The 23,074-nt window shown below is 38.4% G+C and overlaps 1 protein-coding gene across 1 annotated transcript in view; it reads left to right on the top strand.

Moving 5' to 3' along the window:
* Positions 1-23,074, top strand: part of gabbr2 (gamma-aminobutyric acid (GABA) B receptor, 2) — a 245,769-nt gene that overhangs the window by 160,377 nt on the left and 62,318 nt on the right. Inside the window, exons 8-12 of the mRNA XM_036566416.1 lie at positions 3,771-3,831; positions 12,387-12,467; positions 13,321-13,471; positions 14,441-14,573; positions 16,665-16,772. Of these exons, the coding sequence (XP_036422309.1) occupies positions 3,771-3,831; positions 12,387-12,467; positions 13,321-13,471; positions 14,441-14,573; positions 16,665-16,772 (534 nt within the window). The remainder of the gene's footprint in view (positions 1-3,770; positions 3,832-12,386; positions 12,468-13,320; positions 13,472-14,440; positions 14,574-16,664; positions 16,773-23,074) is intronic.

Raw genomic sequence — 23,074 nt, 5'->3', positions numbered from 1 at the left:
TACCCCCTACCATTACCCTGCACCCCACATACACATGCTCATCATCAGACCCGCCAGGCTCTCAGAGTTGATGCCTGTAGGCCAGCAGACAGTACAGTCCGTTTGCAGCCAGCTGGAGTGAAGGTCCATATTTCTGTTTTACAATCAGCAATGACCTGCACCTGCTGATAGCTGAAGGCACATACATTTGCTAGAAGTGCATACAGTGGCCTAAACATGTATTCAAATAAAGACATTATTACTGTGGTAATGTAATGACTTAAATAAAAGTACCTTGACAAAAAACTACTGAAAGTAGCAGAAAACTACTTAAGTACTGATTAACTTGAGCAACAGAACTTCTAAGTACATCCAGCAAAGTTTGCTCTATTCTTCTCTTTTTGATGCACTCTTGGTCTACACTAAAATGATAAACCCCCAGAGTCAGAGGTGTGACCAATCGCAATGCAGAACAGATCTTGAACCAGTGTAACAGAATGAAATGACTGAATTAGTGCCTAGCTGGTTAAATATTAGAGTCCTTTCCTCACAAATATACCTAAATAGAAGTAAAAGTATTACCACGTGAACATACTCAGAAAAGTACAAAGTTGACCTAATTAAGTGTAATTGAGTAAATCACCACTCACCTCTGATATTTAGTAGGCAAATGTAAATGAAATAATGAGATCACTTTATTATGGGAGGGATTATGTGATTATACAGCAGCTGTACAACAAGGATAAAGAGGGTGTATAGAAGTTGGAGAAACAAGTTTTGGGCTTTATGACTGAAGGCAGTCTGCGTCAGAGCACACACTGAGATTTGGCACAGAAAGAAGACAAATATATGCACTCACACAGGCACAAACATGCACAGTAATCACTCCAGAGGCTGTGTCAGAGGCCCGGGCTTTCAGTGGTGCTCATATGTGATGGTACACAACAATGTGGCAGTGAGAGTTTTAGAAGAAATATGCAACACACCTAGTCATTCAGACACCAACATGACCTCAGGTTCTCAGAATCCAGAGAGTTAACACTGTATGAAGTATATTGCTATACTATGTAAGTCTAATTACTCAGTAATCTATATATAATATTGCATAATTGCATACAATACTGTGCAAAAGTCAGAGACCACCATTCATTTTTTTTTTATTTCCAGTTAAAACAGCCAGAAAGTACAAGTTATTTATTTTTGAGCAGATATTTCTGAGGAGATGAAATATAAGATAATCCACTTGCATAAGGAGGAGAAAGGTCAAAGGAAAATAAGTGAAAAAATGTTAATTTCCAAAACTGTAGTTCAAAAAAATTTTTAAAGGAAGAGAAAATGGGACTCCTCCATGTAAGACCTGGAACACCACCAAAACTGTTAGGTAAACAGGTAAACAGTACTTAAAAGCAGATAGGAGAAAATCAAGCTCCACTTTTGCTTCACATCTGAAAAAATCCACAGTTGTTTCTGTCTGTCCTTCCACTGTGAGAAGTGAACTCAACACTATGAGTCTGAAAGGATGTGTAACTCTCAGCTGTTACTAAAAAAAGAACTAGAAAAGAAAAAACAAAAAAGAAAAAAAACATTTCCCCCAGAACACTGAAACTGGACATCTGAAATGTGGAGTAAGGTTTTATGGACTGATGAGTCTAAATTTATAATTGAGATACATGGATTGTGAAAAGATGAAAATGTAACCAACTTGTAAGACTGGACTTTGGAGTCTTCCTGCAGATTTGTGTGAAAAATTTAAAGCAAGTCTCCCGAACAGATAGGAACCTGTAATAAAGGCAAAGGGTGGACACACTAAATAATGAAAAATGGTGTAATGTATTTAGATGTTGATGCACCTTTGTAAATTTCAGTTTTTTTCTCAATGAAAAATGAATGTGTGGTGTCTTGTGTGGACTTTTGCACAGTTCTATATACAGTTAGTTATGTAACAAACAACATTTACATTTGATTTATGTTCTGTATCAATAAGTTTCTGGTTCTTTCTGTAAATCGACTATACACAGAACTTTTCATCCAATTCAAATAAAATAAAAAATTTCTCTTCTACATATAAACATATATATGAAAGTTTAAAATCCTCACTTTTGACAAGCTATTTCAGGTTGCTCAGGTTAATATCAAATTACACCATGGTTTTATTATTATTATAACGAAAACTTCTAAGGGTTAGTTTGTGAAAAGTTATCTTACTAATTAGTACATGATTTCTACATAATCCTTAAGGACCTGTGTGTGGGTTCCTCACTCTCAAAGTTACACACACACACATCATCTAAACCACTCATCCTTCTGGGTTGCGGTGGGGTGCTGGAGCCTATCCCAGCTGTCATCGGGCGGAAGGCAGGATACACCCTGGACAGGTCGCCAGTCTATCGCAGGGCAGACAGACAGGCATACACATACACACACTCACACCTAGGGGCAATTTAGCATGTCCAGTTGGCCTGACTGCATGTCTTTGGACTGTGGGAGGAAACCGGAGTACCCAGAGGAAACCCACGCAGACACGGGGAGAACATGCAAACTCCATGCAGAAATGACCCTGGTTGCCTGGCCGGGAATCGAACCCAGGCCCTTCTTGCTGTGAGGCGACAGCGCTACCTACTGCGCCTCCGTGCCGCTCTCTCAAAGTTACATAGCTTTTATATTAGGTTCATAGTACTTACTGAATGAAGTCTTATGATTAACAACTGAGTAATAAGCCTAAGGTTGAAGGGGTTAACACATTAAAATACCAGAAGCTTGGTTTTATGGAGAATAATGTGATTTATACTACATAGCATTTACACAGATATCTGTGAATTACACCGTAATGCATTTAACCACAGCGAGCGTTTATCCAGAGCGCCCACATCAGAGCATCAAAAACAAAGAAGAGCATGATAAAGGGCTCCATTCTGCTCTGCACTTCAAAGCAGGACGCCTTTAGAGATGAGATGGGCTCTCAGTCCCCTCCCAGGATACTAATGGGCTTCTAATCATTGCCATGGTAATGCTGTATGCCTCTCACCTGTTATTTTGCCGGAGCGAGTGATCCCCAATCCTGCTAAACGGCTCATTAGCCAGCTCAGTGGGCAGACAGATAGCACACGGCCTTTGCTCAACACTTAGATAATGAGCGCATGAGACAATGTTTTGACAAAATGATGGGGTTTTATGGATGATGCTCGCTAGTTACTGTACCTGTTTTTCATTTATTCGATCAGTCGTCCACAGTGACCTGTCAAACATCCATTAATTCATTATGTTTGATGAGCTTTGTATTGTATTTTGATGCACACTATGGCGGAGCTAATGCATTCTGTGCCCAGCGGTGGCCAAGGCCTGTTATCCATTTTAGCCTTTGTCACCACGCAATTCAGAATGACTTTGGCTGCATACTGTATTTTGCTTTTTTTGGCCTCTAGGGAATGGATCACTTGCACTGGTATGGTATGAACTCCTTAGGGACCTCCATATGCTCTCTTAATATTTAGCCAATCAATTTTGCTACTATTAATTATGCTTGCTTCGATAAAGAGATCAATTTACTGACCGCTAATTTAATAAATGGGTCCAAGAGCATGGACCATGGTAGGCTTGTAGGTACACAGTGCAGTTTGTCACTGTGCCAAGAGTCAAGGATGCTGTAGCAAACCAAAGCATCTCTCTCAGTAAGACTAAATGTGTCTAGCCAGAACCATATGAATTACTAAGCACTGAGACTTTTGTTCGTGCATGCAGCCTGTGTAGGCCTTATGTGCAATTAATCTGAAGTTATGTTTGTGTTGTTTCAGGGTCAGGTGATGTTCAGGAATGGAGAGCGCATGGGAACCATTAAATTCACACAGTTTCAGGGTAAGTGTTCAAGGAGTTTATTCCAGTATACTGTGCAGTCTTAGTGTTTTCCATACGTTGGCTATACTTGTGTGTTATACTTAAGTGTGTTGATGATCGCCCCATTTTAACAATATCCAGTTTCCGTTTCTTCCCATTTTAACAAATTCCGACAAGAAAATATTCATACTGTTATAAATGCACATAACACTTGGTGTCATTAATACGAATCATCACTGTTTTTCCCTGTGCCCATCTCGTCGGCCCAAATCTTCACTGTAAAAGAAGCCTTTTTTGAATCTAGTTTCCACTGTTATGATAATGCTAATTTCTGCTGGCACCTCTGTGGTACTTCCCATGTTATCATATTTATGTATAATGTCTTATCCAAATACCCGATTCAAAAAACAAAAGTTATGAAAATATATATTCAAATATTCAAACCACCCTCCACAGTCAGGCCCGGATCATCCATCCTAGTGGCCTGAGCCACTGGGGCCCCCCACGAGCAATTATGAGAATATCTCAACATCTATTTTGACTTGTGATAGCAACTTTACTAGTGGCAACATGGAAAAAATAAATAATTTGACGTTGTGTTATGGCCAATCATATTCCTGACGCTCTCCACAACTTTCCTAAATGTCCAATTAATTTTCTTCTCCAATCTCTATTTTCTGTTTTCCTCTCTATTCAATCTTCATAAAAGGTAAGATATAAATAGGACAAAAACCCTTTATTTAAAGAGTAAGGTTTAATGGCAGTATGCATTAGCTAGGATGCTTGACTGTTAGGGTTTTAATATGTTTTATTGTTTTTTACGTTTTTAATACATCTTTATTATGTATCTCAGTTGAGTTGTCTGATTTTAATGTATGTCATTGTCATTGGGATAAATGTGTTGCACACTGCAGTTAGTATGCTGCCATCGTGGTGCTGCAAAGACCTCATGTACCCTGGTGTGAAATCTTATTGATATCTTAAATATTTGTGACCGGGCTGATAACTTGATGATCCGCCCATGGTACTTGCCCCAAGTTTGTTTCAGACATGTGGGAAACACTGAAACTGCTAAGCACTGAAACGTTCGCAATGTGATTTTTCACATAGGCTGTAACAATATCAAAGACGAAAAAACTGAACTCTTGAATAAAGACTTTACATAGCTGTTTGACATACTCAGAAACTGCGACAAAAGACGCAATAACAGGTTTGTGGTAGCTGGGACCTATAGACCTCTTTCCGCAGCCTCTCATACTATAGGTGATTTAGCTGAACTTTTAAATCCATACATCAACTCAGAAATGCTGATCCTAGGTGATTTAAATCTAAATTGGTTAACTAATGCATCCAATCACTTGAAGGAAGTGTGTGGAAATTTATCTCTAACAAAACTAATTACAGAACCAACACAATCAAACCTACATGAACCCAGTAAGTCAGCACTAATAGATTTCATTTTATCCAAAAGATCTGACAGAATTACCTCTGTAGATGTATTTGACCCTGGTCTTAGTAACCACTGCTCTATCAGGTACAGTAGAAACACAATCATAATAAGGTCAGGCTCTTGGATGGTGGTTAGAAGAAAGTTTAAACATATTAATGACCAAGCCTTCTATAATAAGCTGGCATTCAGTCACATCCACTACACTTCTGAAATCCCAGATATTGATTTAGCATTTCCTGGTGGTGGTAAAAAAGCATACCCATTATAAAAACATTAGAATCCGAGATAGATCAAATCTCTGGTTCAACTCTGAAATATCTTCCCTGCTCAATGCAAGAAATGAAGCATGGGCCCTTCCAAGAAGAAATGGTGACAGAGACCAAAGGCTTACTTTCAGGCAGCTAAGGATTAAATGTACTTCCTACATTAAAAAGCTAAAGCAGATTATTACCTTCAGATATTTATAAATTCAGCTTCAAACTCCTTCAAATTCTGGAAGACAGTTAATTTGCTCAATAACAAATCAGTTGCAGGTCCAACCCATATTTTAAGTAATGATCAGCTGATTTCTGATCAGAGAGAGCTCTGCCAAACACTTAATACTCACTTTACAGCTTCTGGACATTTATTTGATAATACTAAAACGCAAGTGCCTCTCAATGAAATAGATAAACGCCCTGCTGTAAGACATGGTCTCTTTACAATTCACCCTTTTTCTCCTCGCATAGTAGCTAAAGCCCTTAACCCCATCAACAGTAAAAAAAAAGTACAGGAGAGGATCATTTGGACCTTTTGACAAATGCACTTTTAAATACCAAGTTAACAAGCTTACATTAAACTAAGGTAAAAACTTGGCTTTCTGTATCTTAGATTACCCTTCAGGTGCCGAGAGCTTCTACTGAACTGGGAAAAACTGCTTTTAGCTACAGTCCATCAGCAGGGAGGAGTTCATTACAGGAAACTCTAAAACTTTGCTCGCTGGTGTCACATGAACATTTTAAACTTTTAGTCTCTGGTCACCTCCACTCAGCCTGCAATTGTTTTGTTTGATTGTAGTTAACTTTTAATATGATTTTGGTATGTCTTTGTGTCACTTTTATTATTCTGTTTATTTATTTATTTATGTATTCATTTATTTATTTTAGATCAACTTTTACTTCTAAGCTGCAAATTATTGTTTTACACCTTCTATTCCTTTGTTTCAATAATTTATTATTTTATATCCTTTTTATATCCTTAGTTGATCTGTTATTTATTATTATACATTTTTAGTAGTTTATTCTTATTAGATTTTATGATATGTTTATTATTACTAGATTTTTATTATTATTGATATGTATTTAATTACATTTTTTCCATCCCTGATTTCTGTATTGGCTCAGCTACATTGTAAATGAGGGTCTCCCTCAGAGTAGTCTGAGTTTAAACAAACATTGATTGATTGATTGATTGATTGAACTTGGATTAAGATTGACACAGGGATAGACGCTAGACGGTGGTTAGAAGTAAAGAGTGGATATGTGTAAGGATACGTATAACACAATATTGTGAATAAAAAAAAAAATAGATAAATGAATAAATGCATAAATAAATGTGCAGTCTGTAGAAGTTATGTTTCTTGATTGCTTGAAGTTCCTTCATTGTTTATTAAATACATAAGGAAATGGAAATATTTACACTTAACATTTACACAACATTTACTAAAATGAAACGTGTGATTGGTGCATTACTGCCTTACACAGGAAAATTAACCAGCTGATAGATGTTTATAATTTATTACAAAGTGCTGTGTGTAAAGGGTTAAGCAGTCAGAAATAATGTGCTACCTCTACATCATAATAAATGATGTTATGTAGTCATGATATTTGGAGATCTTGTTTAAATCCAGCCCTTGGCTGTTGTGATCATGCTGTCTCATTCAGTTACTATCTGTAAAACTATAAACCATGACCGTGCGTTCATATATTAATGCAGTTATATGTGCACTCGTGGCATGGTGTTGTGTTTGGGCCGTGTACGTGCTATACATCACAGCCTTGCTCCTGTGTTTAGTTTAATGGGGTCAGGCGTGGCGGTGCTCAGGCCTGTGCTGTTATTAATCCACTGTGCTTCTGGAAGGCCGAGTGGGGTTCGGTGAGATGAGATTAAATCTTGGTGTAGGATTTAATCTCTGAGCGGGGGATTCCCCCCCCTCACACACACCCCCACACCCCACAGCAACCACAACAAGCCAGCACTGCCCACTCTCCTCGCTCTTATCTACCTCTGTGCAGAGGTGTCCCCCGCAGCCCGCTACGTCACTGTGTAGCCGTGAGTGTGTGTGTGTGTGTGTGCGTGAGTGAAGCCCCTGGACAGGGAGTCCTGTTAAACTGTGGCGTGATTGAACTGACTGTCTATTCGAAGGCAACTGGCAGTCGGGGGATAAGTGGTGAAAAAAAATGTTATCAACAGTGCAGTGGAGGACTTGCTACTGCTTCACCACAACAATCACAAGAGAGGCACACTGGCCCAAGGCACTGTTCTCTATCTGTCTCTCACCCCATTTCTCTCTCTCTCTCTATCTCTCTGTCTTTCTCTTTCTCAGAATACACACACAAACACACACTGCACACCGGACCATTCTTTATTTTACAGACTGAAGTTCTTTGCAGCATAACTAACTCAAACTCTTTCTTTCCTTCGTTCATTAATTCATTTTTCTTTTGCTGTCTAGCTTTTGTTCTTTCATTCCAATTCTTTCTTTCTTTATTTATTTCTTTTTCTCCTCTTCTCCCTTTCTTTCTTTCTTTCGTTGACTCTCTTCCTCCACCTCTTGCTCACTGTGGGTTAATGGATGGGCAGAGATTGCTCTGGCTGCATATTTAAAAATGTACTGAGTTCTCCCCCATCCGTCTCCTCTGGCAGGTCTAACACTCTCAGTCCCTCTCTCAGTCCCTCCCTCATACCTCACAGTTGCAGTTTTCCGTACCTGATAAGAGCTGCGTGTTCTGGCAGAGGGACAGGATAGTTCATACACTAGATATTGTAATGGTGACCTCTTGAATCACTGTCCCCTCGTTAGCAATGCGGAACTGACCTGAAGCAAAGCTGGTGATGACTCGTTCTAGATTCACAAAGCTTAAAGTTCTCCAAATTCTCCTTTCACCCAAAATGTAAAGAGTCAGCCACAATGTTTTAAAACAGTTTAACGTCTGATATATGCTTCTTTAGGTTTAACTGGTTCTACTAATGTAGCTAACATGTACTGGAGCTTATACTATATACAAGTAACACTGTGCAAACCACATTCCTGAATCATCTTCCAGTTACCGTAAGTATCTCTGCAATATTAGAATTTTGTTTTCAAAACCTAAAATCTCTGATCATTAATACCTCAATATTAATTAATATTTTACTTAATATTACCTTTTTTGTACTGTACATACAGAAAGGTTCTGATGTATTAAGTAATCATTTTGAAACATCATGCCTGCTATTATGAACTATGACACAAACATATTTGACACATGCTTAGTACATCCATCTTTATATAATAAATGACATGATAATATGATGTCTCGAAGCTGATGCTCAATGACTGCAGGCATTAGCTTTCCTCACCTGATAAGAGCAGAGTGTCCTGGAGAAGCCATTAAGTGCTACATGCATGCATGAACCCATTAGGCCATGTTTTGCCACTGAATCGCTCTTGCTGTGTAAACACCCTGCCTGAAAAGCCATTCTAAAAGCAAGGTTAAGGGTGCGGTAGGGTTTAAAGCAGACACTTGGCACAGTGCCTGCTAATGGCTGCTGTGTGTGAGTGTGTGTATGTGAGAGAGACAGAGAGGTTGAGGTTGCCAGGCTCCAAGAGCTTGCAGTTAGTAGTGCACTTGTGGCCTTTAATGGTGTATTGGCGGCACAGTTGAGAGAGGGCTGGCCTGCATGACTGACTGTTCAGTGGTCCATAACCAGCACAGACAGCTGGACAGCCTGGGCCACCTCTGCTTGTCTGGAGCTGAGTGGAAAAGGGGAACAGCAGGGAGGAAAAGAGAAAATAGATGAAAAAGGATACACTTCTGCAGTTTTCAAAGATTCAGTTTTGGCCCATATTGAGCTTCCTCGAATGAATACTCCACCTAATCTCTATCTTCTGCATCTGTCTAATAATGTTATTTAAAAATAGATGATAATTTTGATGTGGTTCCCTGTACTCAGAAATGAACTAAACACAGTGACTCGAGATTTACTTATAATAGAAGCCATTGGGCACATGCTGAGTTCTGTGAAAAACTTCACTCTATGGTACAAATAGCTTTACCATCGCAACAACAAAGGATGTGCTTCCAGGTGGCATTGTTTCTTACATATTAAACCAAAGTATTGGAAAAACAGAATGCTTTCAGTTGTTATGATTAAATATCAAAATACTGATACTGTGCACCTCTAAATATTTACAGATTGACAACCTAGACACTCTGAAATTCATTGTTGTTGATACTAGCAAACCTGTATGTTACAAAAGCTGTGATGGCCCAAACTGGCCATTGAATTCTTTTCTAGTATATAAAGTATATTCTCTTCTAAGTAATTCTTCCAACGTCAATAACTTTACCATTAACAGGACTGTGTGTATTTAGGAATGACTTATTACTACTTACCATAACTTATTCATAACAGTATTAAACTAAATGATGTGCATACAAAGAATAAATATGAAAAGATTTGTGTTGGTTAATATCACATTCTTCTCAATTAAGAAAGATTTCAGTAGCCTACCATTGTAAAGTCCAGTCATTTCCTGACTTTCATGTTTTGTCATATAATCATGAATCTCTTGCATTGGCCACGTATAATATAGCAATATAGATATAATCAAATAGCTTTTTCTTTAAAATGATCACCTCAGATTACCACAATTGAGATAATTCTCATTTCAGCACATCTTTGAGAAATACTATGCTATGTTATTGCCTAGTTAACATTCACTTTTTCCCTCTGAACTTTTAGCCAAGTTTTGGTGTAGGACACTTGAACTTTCCCACATCCATGTGTGATACAGCAGGATCCTGTGAAAACAAATTACTCCTGATTATTCTCTCTGCAAAACCAGTCCTGTCTGTGACAGAACAAATTAAACAGATTTACATCTTACAAATTTACAAATGTCTTTGACTGAAGAATTCATGAAACTCTTGTTTCTCATGAACATTTAATGACTGTTTCAGCAACTGCCCATTGGCTTCTTTTAGTGAGTTTTGAATCAATGGGTTTTCTGTTCTTTTTTAAGCACAGGGAAACCTGTCCATGGTAATTGGCTATATGCTGTGGCTGATAGAGATTAGGTTGAAAAACACTGAAGTGTTTCTTTAACATATGCAGTCATCACTAGAGAACATGACTAAGAGCACTGCTTTTCTGTTTCACCGAGAACTAATCAGATCAATTTCTCCCAGCCAGTCTTGTCTCACATGTTCTGTTCAGCAGCCAACTACTGGGCTTTTTTTATTAAAGACTTGTAATTGGTATATCGAGGAGATCCATGAACATAAGAGCTGGGTTGACTTTTAAATCCCTCATTCTTAATCTCTAAAGTGAATTTTCTGTCTTTGGGATGCACAGAATGGTCCTTCTGTGTGCGTCAGTCAATATATAGTCAGGATTAAAGCACACACATGGGACAAATACTAAGTACTAATATGGCTATTTCATAGCGCTTCTGGTTCGATTTGGGATTTACTGTCACTGAAACTCATTTTTATGGTATTTTTAGACGCATAACCTCCAAGTATATCTAGTTAAAAGGGCTAATTTGCAATAGGCCTCTTGTTTTATTGTTTCATTATTTTTTAACATCTCTTCCTCATGGGAGAACCAACGTTACCTCTTATGTTTTCATGGCAGAGTGTCTTTACCAGCTGCCAGTTGTGGTGCTTATTAGAGTGGTTAGCCACATGCAGGTTAAATTTAGTTTCAGTTTCCAGTCTGTAATTGTAATCTCAGTAATCAAAAGTACGATCTAAGGTTAAAGGCTTTTCAGTTTCCAGCCGATATTATTAGTTTGGAGGGATTTGCTAAGGACTGTATCCAACACCAAGAACAGTTCTACAACACCAAGAAGGGTTCTGCAACACCAATAAGGATTCCAGTACAGCAAGAAGAGTTTCAGCACAGTGAAAAGGGTTCTGCAGAGGCAAGCTGAAAAAAATGTCAAATAGATTCTACCTAGATGTCTAGGTCTAGTCCAGTCCTGAAGGGCTGAAGTCCAGCACAGTTCTGTGATTTTCTGTATTTACACACCTGCTAACCCTGAATAACTGACGGATGAGTGGAAGGAAAGTATGTTAGAGCAGAGAAATCATCAAACTGTGCCAAACTCTGGCCTTCCACTTAAGTTGGACAGCTCTTCCTAAAGCCTGGCCCACACGACAGGATAATCGTGCCAATTACTGCAAAAGGCAACAATTGCAAAAGGCATGGTCTTAAACGATTATCTTTCCAGATTATGCTGTGGTGGGGTATGTATAATACAGTCTTTACTCGTCTGATCTACTCTAAGTCCAGTTGTGGCAGCCTTGATTTTGATTCATAAATATAAAATATGTTCAATATTTCTGACTCAACATAATGTGTGGGGAATGTTAATTCTCATGAAATGTACGCGTGAAAGACCAAAAACAATGCAAGTTGAGTTGACAGCCAAGCTGAATGGAAGGACAAAAACCATTGTCACGTTTGTTGATGAGAAATTCTGTGAGATCTCAGGTTGGTCAGGCTGCTGATTCGTGAGCATAATCTTAAAGAGTGTGGTGTTTTGTTCCTGGCAAGGCTTTGATGACTAAGAACAAAAAAAATCTGTAGAATCTGTCAGTATGGTGTCTCTCACGTTTTCGTTATTGGGCAGGCTTTTAAAATGTGTAGTGTAGGCCAGGCATAATAGTCCATTGTTTAAATAGCAAAGACCATATTGCAGTATGTACCTGATGTGTAAAGTACAGAAAGACCACAGAAGATAGCATTTGACTAACTCTTCACTGTAGAGTAACATGGGTACTTTCACCATTCGCTGTCTTGTTTTATCCCAGACTAAAGGAGCGAATCAGACTGTTGCTCTTATCAGAGCTGTCCTCTCTTCTTCTGTCTCTTACAGAGGGCCAGGAGGTGAAGGTGGGCGAGTACAATGCTATTGCCGACGTGCTGGACCTTATCAACAACACCATCAGGTTCCAAGGTAACAGCGGTGTGGGTTTTTGTATATGTGTATGTTGTGTTTGCATGTGTTTGTTTGTATTTGTTTGTGTGTGCACATGGGAGATGGGACATATTCCTCCCCTTTTCTGTTGCAAATATGACCTAATGAATAATTCACTAGCTTTTTTTATATAATGCTAATTTGACTTGACATTCTTTGTCGTTTGTTTGAACCCTGGAGTTTTCTGAGTTTTTATACCCTCCCATTAACACACACACACAATTGTTTCAAGGAAAACACACCGTTTTACGTCAGGTACTTCCTCAAATAGAACTTTGTAAGACAAGCCATAGGAATCGATTGGAACACTGACAAAAGCGTACAAAGTAAGCAATGGAGAAAAAAAGAGTGACAACACTGCGGTTGCTGACCCCAAACACTGAATAAAGAGACATTTGAAAAGTCCTGTTAAATAAACAGAGTGTGCATAATTTGCGTTTGAATGGTGTTTAAGGCCATTATATTGCAGTAAGCCAGCTTGTTTCTCAGGACCTTGAAGCTGTTTATACTTACATAACCCTGACTACTCAGTAAATCTGGTCATCTATAACATTTATTCACACATAACACAAGTAATAAATAAAATCATTTTTGGAATACTTTACAAAGCCCTGCTTAAACTCCACAGTAACTGTGACTCACCATCTGATCTCTGCTGCAGCAGTTTGTGCCACTCTGGGCCGTTTTTCTGAAGGCTGAATATGTTTCATCATTATGTGTTCTGCCTTGGCATGGCATTATAAAAAATGTAAGACTGCAGTAAAGTGGCACTCCTGATGACTCACTGATGGTATGTCATTACTCTCATAATGTGTGTGTCATATTGTCTCAGGTGTGGAGCCTCCAAAGGACCAAACAATCGTGCATCAGCAGCGACGGCACATCAACGTGCCTCTATACAGCATCCTGTCCACCATCACCATACTGGGCATGCTCATGGCAGGCGGCTTCCTCTTTTTCAACATCAAAAACCGCAACCACAGGTGGGTCAAGAGTTTTCACTGATAACAGCGTTACACTATCATTCAAAATTTCTAATCAGTGTTTTCAATAATATAATCTCAGTTTGTTTGTAGATCCCAACTTCACAAGCACCAAATAATAAGTGGGAAGTTAGGAAGCTGTAAAAAGAAACAGAAATACAGATGATTCTAAAATGAATAAAAAGCTGTATAGTATCAAGAATGATGTGATAAAACAAATATCCAGAATGTCTTCTGTTTTGAAAGCAGAAATCTTGAGGCAGATAATTTTCTGAACAATTACTTTAATAGTCATTTGCAATATGTTGTCTATCATTTGCTAAGTTGTGCTGTACCCAAATTACTTTAAGTATTGAATAAAGAATCTAAAAATACCTTTTGGTATCAGGTTTAATACATTTACAGTACTGTGCAAAAGTTTGAAGCACATTTAAGCACACTTTTTAAAACTATTTATCTCAGCAGTTGCCTGTAAAACACTTTGTAACACCAGAATAAGTGCACGTATTAATGCAGTAAAAAGTAGAATTTCAAAAAATGTATTTGATATCTTGTGGGTTAGTTAGAAGAAGGTCTGCTTTGGTTTCAGATTTCTCTTTGATGCATGCACCTATTGCACAGATTATTAAATTCCATCACCAACACTCCTGACTTTATTTAATAAAGTATTGATTAGCCAAACCAGATTTGGGATGATAACTATAATTGATACTGCAGAGTTTTGGAAGTGACACTGACATACATAAAATCACTACTCAATGTATGAATGCTATTTGCAATTATTCTAATATTATTGTTTGTCTAAACAAATAAATACTTACTGTTAAATAGGTTTTAAAAAAGAATTTTCCCATGTGGCTATAACGTTTGCACAGTGCTGTATATTCTACATTGTATGAGTTATTATTGTATATAAAATAACACTTGTTTATATGACACATGCTCTAACTCATATGCTTCTCTGTGCAGGCTGATCAAAATGTCGAGTCCTTACATGAATAACCTGATCATCCTGGGAGGGATGCTCTCTTATGCCTCCATCTTCCTGTTCGGCCTGGATGGCTCTTTCGTCTCAGATAAGGTGTTCGAGACCTTGTGCACTGTAAGTAGCGGTTGTGTTTCAGAGACATCTCAGAATCATATTAAAGCTGGACAGCCATATGCATCAGTATAAATCTGTGACCTCAGAAAAATTGATTATAATTCTTTAGGAAATGATTAATTACATCATGAAATCTCAGATTTTACCATGCTTCAGTCTGATTGGATTTGAGTATTTTGGTATGATTCTGAATGATTTTTTTAAAAGTAGACTGAATACACAAATATGACAGGAGAAAAAATGTATGTAGTGTAGTGGTGGGAGAGGTGAGCCAGGACTGACTGGGTATATCTGGTTGTGCTGTTGGGCAAGGCACTTAAACGCCAGCTGCCCCAAGTGGTGCTGCTCGGCTGGTGATGCTGTGCTGCTCTCAGACTGGGTACACAGCAAAATGACAAATGTCTCTTGTACAATTACTGAAGTACAGAAATAACTTCATATATATACAAAAGTGACTACACCAAACTTGTAATATATACAATAAGCTAATACACCTTTGAGGGTGGCCAAAAAAGCAGCCATACAGTATATTTAATAAAGTTAAATATTTTTTAAATAGTATATTTAATAAATATATTCTACTATGTTATATAAATATAAATACATTGCATTTAATAATAATAAATATTGTTATAATGAATTACAGAAGTCAGTACACTGATGCATTTGTACACCCCTAGCAATATGTAATTGAAATACAGATCACTTCCACTGTCAAGACACAAACGTGATGTAAAACATTTTTTCAGCTGGATCTAGTATGCTGTGCTGCTAACAGAACTTGAAACATGAAAATCTGAACCTCTGTTTAATTAAGAAGCTGTGATTGCTGTGAAGGTGTAAGCCCTCAAAGAGAGTCCAGAAATGCACACTGTGTGGCACATGCTAGCAGCCAGAGCCAAGTCCAGCCACTTCAAACTAGCAAGCCAAAGACTAGCACTGCAGCAGCCATTATGATATAAGACAATAAAGTAATCAATATTGCTGAAGACAGTAATGAAGTGATACCTTTGTGTTTCTGTCTTTACCTAAGCTCTTTAATTCTCTTCTTTTTTCAGCATAGTGGCTGCTGTTTGTATAAATAGAGGTTAAACAGTAACAGATAGAAGAGAAAGTGTTTATGCCTGAAGAGATTTTTTTCTCAAAGTTAATAAGATTAGAAGAATATGATTCTTATTTGAAGATTATGTTGTGTTCTATTGAAGATCCTGGTGCATTCTACTCTATTCTTAGGCCCGGCTGTGCTAGAGCCAAATCCCTCTTTGTTGGAATTCTTTTATGTACCACTAAAATGATTTCATGAGTGCAAAGCCATACCTTCATAGAGATGCAGTAATCGGAGCAGATTGTTGCCAGCAGTAGTCAGGAGCAAAACAGAATGATATCTACAGCATATTGTGCATGTGGTTAGATAACAAATCACATCTTTTCCTTAAACTATTTGTGCAAGCTCACATAAAATGTACATTAAATTTCCTCATTTTCATTAGTGAAATTCTTTCTGGTTGCTGTAAAATATTCAAGATTCTGCCGTTTTAGGTCACTATTCAAATTTAAACTTATTTGTAACATTGGCAATTTTAAAACCTTTGTACAAAGAGGTCAGATTTTTTTTAGTCTTATCCCATCCATTGAAGCACACACTCAGATGACTCTCAGGTGGATTTGATCTACTTTTCAGAGGCTTTGGATAAACTTGTGGAACTTGTGCACATAATCATTTAAGGAAAAGGGGGACATACCAAACTACTTTTCACTCAAATTGTTATGCTGATAATATCATTTATAATAAAAAAGTATTCATTTAAAATAGAATGTAAAATAGATTTTTTTAATAGTAGTTTCAGATTTTAGACCCTGTACATCCTGTTTTTAGCTATTGTTTGACGTTTTCTCCTTTAATACTTTCATAAAATTGAAACTCTTTCTTAAATGTTGAATTCGCCATGTCTGCAGGAACATGTGGCATTAATTCTTTTGTGTCACAGCACACAGTAAAAAATGATGCTTCACTGATCATTGCAGTGTGAGCTGTCAGTCAACGGAAGCTTAAGTGCTGCCATTTTAGTTGAAGTGATGTCTCCTGTTCAGGTTCGCACGTGGATCCTCATTGTGGGTTACACAACAGCGTTTGGAGCCATGTTTGCCAAGACCTGGAGAGTGCATGCCATTTTCAAGAACGTGAAGATGAAGAAGAAGGTGAGCTGTCTAGCATTTTCTCAGCATCATAATAAAACTTCCTTTTAGAGATACAAAGGGTTTATATTCATAGCAGCAATGATATGCCGTTTGTACTTGTGCTTTTTTGTATGCTCTCTGGTACATCGATATGTTTTCCTAATGAAGCGCTCTTTGTTTCATTTCTATAAGATGTGTGTGACAGCATACATTTCATCAGAATTCCTAAGGTGATCAGAGCAGTAGCCACTTTGGCTTGAACTGAAGTTTCTAAATGTACACAGACACACGCATAGTAATTTCTAGATGTGGAAGCAGCTGGGAGTCAGTGCTTTGGAGAGGTCAGTGTTTAGAGAGGTCTGCACTGCAGCACGTGCTGTTTTAGAGGGTGTTTCATCCACTAATGGTTAGCTGGGTTCAGTGGAACATAACATAGAGGTGGATGATAATTAACCATCAGCTGCAGCGGCACTGCTCTCATTTCAAACAGCTTCCTCTCTGGAGCTGAACACATGTACTGCAGCTTCAGCAGCTTCACATACAAGCCCATTTATCAGAGATTCATGAGGGGGGTAGGAGATGGAGGAATGAAAGAAGAGACAAAGCAGAAAAGAGAGAGAGTTAGGGACTGAGAATGGAAAAGAGAGATAGAGGAAGGAAGGAAGAGACAGGGCAGAAACAAAAGAGGAAGAAAGACAGAGGCCAGTAGAGAAAGCAGAGAAAGGGGAGGAAACATATGAAAAATGAAAGAAAGAGAGGAAAAGAGAAATAAAGACAGAGAGGTAGGGAGGGAGTAGAGAGCAATAAAGGATGAAAAGAAGTGAAAGTAGAGAAGGAGGTGGAAGAAAGAGAGAAGAGACGGATTAGAGACGAGAAGAAAAAAGGGAGTGAAAAACAGAATGTAAAGAAGAGTGAGAGAATGAATGGGAGAATAAAATAGAATATAGAGAGAGACAGAGGGGAGAGGAAAGAAAAAAAAACAGAGAAAAAGGTGGAAGAAGGGAAGAAGAGAGTGGGAAAATGGAGAAGAGGGCAAGGAAGAAAGAAGAGAGTAGAGAAAGGGAGGAAAAGAGAGGGCAGAAGTAAAGAAGAATGAGAGAATAGAGAAAGAGAGAAGAGAGGAGAGAAACAGAGAGAGAGAGAGAGAGAGAGAGCAGAGGTGCTGGTTGTGTTCAGGCAGGTCACGATAGCATCAATAAGGTCACACATTTCAGCAGTTATCTCTGACTTCCTCAGAGCAAAAGAGCTTCATCTGTAACCCACTTTCAGATCAATCTGCTCTCAGTATAAACTCTATATCCACACACAGACTATAGGCTGCAGAAATAATATCCATTGCTGCACATACACACACGTACAGTACTGTACAAAAGTCAGAGACCACAATTCATTTATTACATTTATTAGGAAACATATATTAAACAGAAAATAAATAAATCGAAAAAGTCTCAAAGACTAATATCAAATCTATCAGTATTTAATTTGACCACTCTTTACTATTTGTGCAGCTTATTGTCACTCCTCAATCATTTTAATCTCAGAACTAACAACTTACAGCAAAAGCTGTTTCCAAAGCTCGCACTGACATTATGTGCCCCTTCAAAGAGACACTAATGTTCACACAAGCAGCTACCCACACACACCTTAGCTGCCTTACAAATTTCTTTCCCATGTACAGCTAAAATGGCTTGAGAAGATATTTCTGAGAAGATTAGACACAAGATAATCCACCTTCATCTGAAAGGGGAAAGTCAAAGGAAAATAAGTGGAAAAAACAGGTGTTTCCTTAAAATGTGACTCCTAACAACTGCACAAGACCTGGTAGACCACCAGAACTGCCCTCATCAGATAAACAGCACTTAAAGCTTTCATCTTTAAGAGATAAGAAAATATCAACAGCTCTTGCTTCAGACCTGAAAAATCCCCAGGTGTTTCTGTCCATCCTTCCACTGTGAGAAGAACTCATAGAGAGAAGCTATGAGCCAAGTAGCTATTACTGAGAATAGGAAATTTACAACAAAGTCTAAAGATAAGAAAAGAAATCTAAATCTGTAATTGGATTGCTTGGATTGTGAAAAGCAGAAAGTGCAGCCAAAAAGACTGAACTTTGCAGGTGTGGAAAAGTCTCCCTGCAGATGTCCTTGCAAAACTGAAACCAAACTTCCTGAAAAAAATGGAAGCTGTAATAAAGACAAAATGTGGACACACTAAATACTAAAAAAATACAGTATCATATTGAGGCTTCCGTGTTATTTTCTGTTGAATATGTTTTCTCTTTTTCTCATGATGCTGAAAAATGAATGACTTGTGCTTCATTGCCGTTTTGACTGGAAATTAAAGAATCTATCTCTGGTGGTCTCTGACTTTTGCACAGTACTGTGGATACACACTCGTACTCGCACAGTGCTTAAAAGGCCGTGTCTGTTTTTACACCACGTCTTCACACACACCCGCTGACCTCTTTTCTGACGTGTTTTCTATATCCACTTCCTCTCAGTTTTAGATGTAAAATAAGAAAGCTTGCGAGTGCGGAGTGAGGCAGATGACACAGTGTGTCTTTGTTGTGTGAGTGATTATGTAAAAGATGGCTAGCCCTTAGCTGCACTGCTCTGCTGCCCTGCTTTATTTATAGAGCACACACACAGCCCTCTGCTGCTACTGCTGCTGCTCTTGTGTGGGGGCTGAGCGCTAGTGAGGGAGGAAGAGTGGGCGAGCTGTCGGAGGGAGAGAGAGGGAGAGAGAGAGATGAAAAAGGGAGATAGGCTGTCATAGGCCTGGGGAAAAGGGTACATAGCATTCATTCAAAGAAGGAAAAAGAAAGGAATGGAGAAGGAGAGAGATTGAGAACAGTGGAGACAGAGAGAATAGTGTCACTTACACGCAGACAGGATGCATTACGCTTTTTTTGGTGTGTTTAGACCATGGGGCACTTTGTCATATCTCACAGTTTACACCCCAGGCCATCCATTAAGATGCAATGGATAAAAATAAAGTAACACTGGGGTTATCACCTAATTAACAACAGTGAAATCATACACCACTAGTGGAGTAACTTAAGGATCTAAGAACCAGGTGTATGTATGAGTGCTGCTGCCAGCACAGATGTAATTGGATATTGTCAGTGATGGACAAGTAACCTGATGGTGATGCATAAAAGGCAATAATTGCTGTTTTGGGAGAGGAACTGTGAGAGAATTAGAGAGGACTAATTTACCAGTAAACAGCTTGTAAATATGTTGGGAAGTTGGGGTTCACATTTATGAAGTGTGCAGGTGTGTGCCCTAATAGTCAGTTTTTTCTTTTTGAGAGAGAGAGAAGAAGCTGCCTTAAGTCTTGTTCTTTTTGCTATGCACTGTGATGCTAACTTTGCTTACTACAGTTTTACTTTACGTTAAGTTTAACTTTAGAGCATGAAACCAAAAATAAATGATGTGCTTTAGAATTAAGCATGCTTTAGCGTGACTATTAACAAATAAACAACTAAAGTAAAGTGACTGTGTATTAGCTTACTGTATTGCTGTTCAAAGCATTGCGTTATATTGGGTCTTTAAAAGAAATTAGTCTATGGTAAATTATCCACTGTCTCTGCTATGTGTGATATACTGAGTAAAATTTGCAGTATTGTCCGTACAGCTTAAGTATGCTAGTTGTTTTGAATTATGAAAACTCTTCTGTAACAATGGAAAACTTTTTTTTTATATGTATGGTGCGTGGACATGGCTTTGGAAACCAATAGCAGTCTGAGGTTTCTCCAGCAGGGGGTGCTATTAGCACGCAAGTTACCATAAATCTGCACCAGAAGGAGCTCATGAACGCACGTTTTTGCAGTAAAGTCTATTATAAAGGCAGGTGAAGTAGTTTTCAAAAGATGTTAAGTTACTCAGTATTATGTTATTTAATATGTAGTTTTTCATCAATTTCATAGATTTCCATTAAAATGGTTAATGTTAAAAAAAAAGTACACTAAAACAGAATAGAAAGTAGGTCAAAGCTGCAACAGCCTACATGTATTTGTTAAGAAAATATTGTTTGTGGCTTAGTTAATCAGCCCCTGAGTGTCTTAGCATGGTGGAAAAGCCAAAAGTGCTGTTTTTTTTCTTAACAAGTAAATAAAAACAATAAATCAGCTTAACAGTACTACTCGTAACTCATCTAGTTCATAATAGCCATCATAATCTTATCTCCACAATAGTCTGCTGTGCTGAAACAACCGCTGAATTGCATCGCTGCATCCTGATAGAAAAGGGGAATTTGCTTTGTGAACGCAGACCTCTCACGCCCAATTAGCACTACTTAATCCATCCCACTCCATCAGCACAGAGACTAATGCTGTGGTTAGCAGAGGCCAGTCTGGGTCCTGGCTCAGCTCTGTAACCTAAAGACTGATTCCCCCTCTGTTCTAGTGTGCAGGACCTTGCAAGTGAGCTGACTCCTCCTGTACGCACTGAGAGACTTCTGGGACTGCGGCAGCTTCAAGTGATGTCTGTTGTCAGGGTCTTGTGTGTGCACGTGTTTAGCTTTTTGTGGGGACAAAATATCCCTATGACGATGAGAATTGGGATGATTGGGGACATTTATGAGGTCCCCACAAAGATGAAACAAAAGAAGTTGTGTGCTTCCATTTGTAGCAGGACAGCAACATCCTGCATGTGGAAGTTTGAAGGTTTGATACTCCATCTAGGAAGGTACATCACAGCCATACAATAGCTTGGACACAACTCGTAACACTACATTCACCTACTGTTGTAACATGCTCTGGTTGAGAGCATCAGCATCAGGTTAAGTATAGGTACAGGTGTAGACATAGCATTATTCAGCTACTTTATTAAACAAGTCAGTGGGAATACCCTCAAAGACTGTTTTATGTGACTGGGAGGATTGTGTATGTGTGTGTGTGTTTATCAGGCCGACGGGCGCTCTTAGGCAGTCGGTGTCTGAGACAGCACAACGCAAACCTGTAAATCAGCAGCCCAATGGTGCAAGAGACTGCCACACTCATTCAGGACAGAGTTGTAAAGCTGCCTGAGCATAGTGTCGTTGCATTTTCTTGATTGATCAGTGTTTCTTAGGTCAGCCTGGTAACAGCTATGTAAACTTTGCATTTTAAATTTAAATTTTGTTCAAACTTTAGATTTTATTTTGAAACAGCTGTTTTTGAACTTTGTTTTACTGAATAGTTTCCGAACAGCGTCAGCAGTTTATAATTTTAATCAGCATAACTGTCTGTGTCTTGTTAAAAGGCATGGATACTAGTATGTCTTCTCTAATTGACTTTCTTTCCAAATAAATTATCAAAAGGACTGTTGGATTTGGGTACAAGTTGGTTTTCCAGAGTAATGCAGAAGTAATGAGATTACTTTTTCTACAAAGTAATAGGTAACGTTCCATTACATTCTGAGACACGTAACAAGTGACATGTAATGGATTCATTATTTAAATGCACTTGATCACAAAGCAGTATAATAAACTTTACTTGATCTCTGCTTCTTTACAAGTGAGTCGTATAGTTCTGTGCCTATTTGAATTTAACCAATTCGGCCGCTCTCTACAAGCAGACTTCAGGATTCTGAAACAGATTAAGCATACTGTGTCATCTTGATAGACATAGTCTACAGTGACTGCTGTGAAACAGAAGAGTGTGCTATGAAACAATTTCAGAGGTTGGGGGTTGGTGACCATGTCTGGCCCCACTAATCTAAAATGTGTTCCATGGTCCATGGTGCCAGACACATGTGTGCATACTATAATGACACCAGATATGGTGCCTGAGCCCACAGAGTGTTCCATTTTCATAATCACCTATGCATGCGAACCAAAAATAAAGCAGCTTTTGGGCTCAGTACCAAATATTATTGTTTTGTTTTATTGGCATCTGTAAAATTGTGAGTACAGGATAATCGCTGCGAAGCTATTACTGCATCTACATAATTGTGCCTCAAATATGTTTCCCCTATATTTTAGGCTAGACTCATTTTTTAATGCAGGCAAAACAAATGACTGGACTCTACCTACGGTTTTTGGATGAAAACTCTTCCCGTGGTAATTGCAAGTCACATTTTGTCATATTCTTAATACCATGTGAAATGTCATGATCCTCCATCATTTCAGATGTTTGAGTGTTTACTTGAACTGTACACCTCAGTCTGATTGAGGATAAAGGGAATCTATCTGGGCAGACGGTCTGCACATTTTCTACAACTCTTGCTGGCTGGCCAAGCATAAGCCAAGCTTGTTATGATTGAACCCTTATTTGTGGGTGTTCTGGGACCTCTTGCCCTTGAGATGTGTGCCCACTAACTGTGTCTTTGTAGCCTAATGTATTG

This window comes from Colossoma macropomum, unplaced genomic scaffold (assembly GCF_904425465.1).
Source record: "Colossoma macropomum unplaced genomic scaffold, Colossoma_macropomum, whole genome shotgun sequence".
Classification (NCBI taxonomy): Eukaryota; Metazoa; Chordata; class Actinopteri; order Characiformes; family Serrasalmidae; genus Colossoma; species Colossoma macropomum.
Note: the sequence above shows the minus strand (reverse complement) of the source record. Positions and strands in the feature narration are given on the sequence as shown.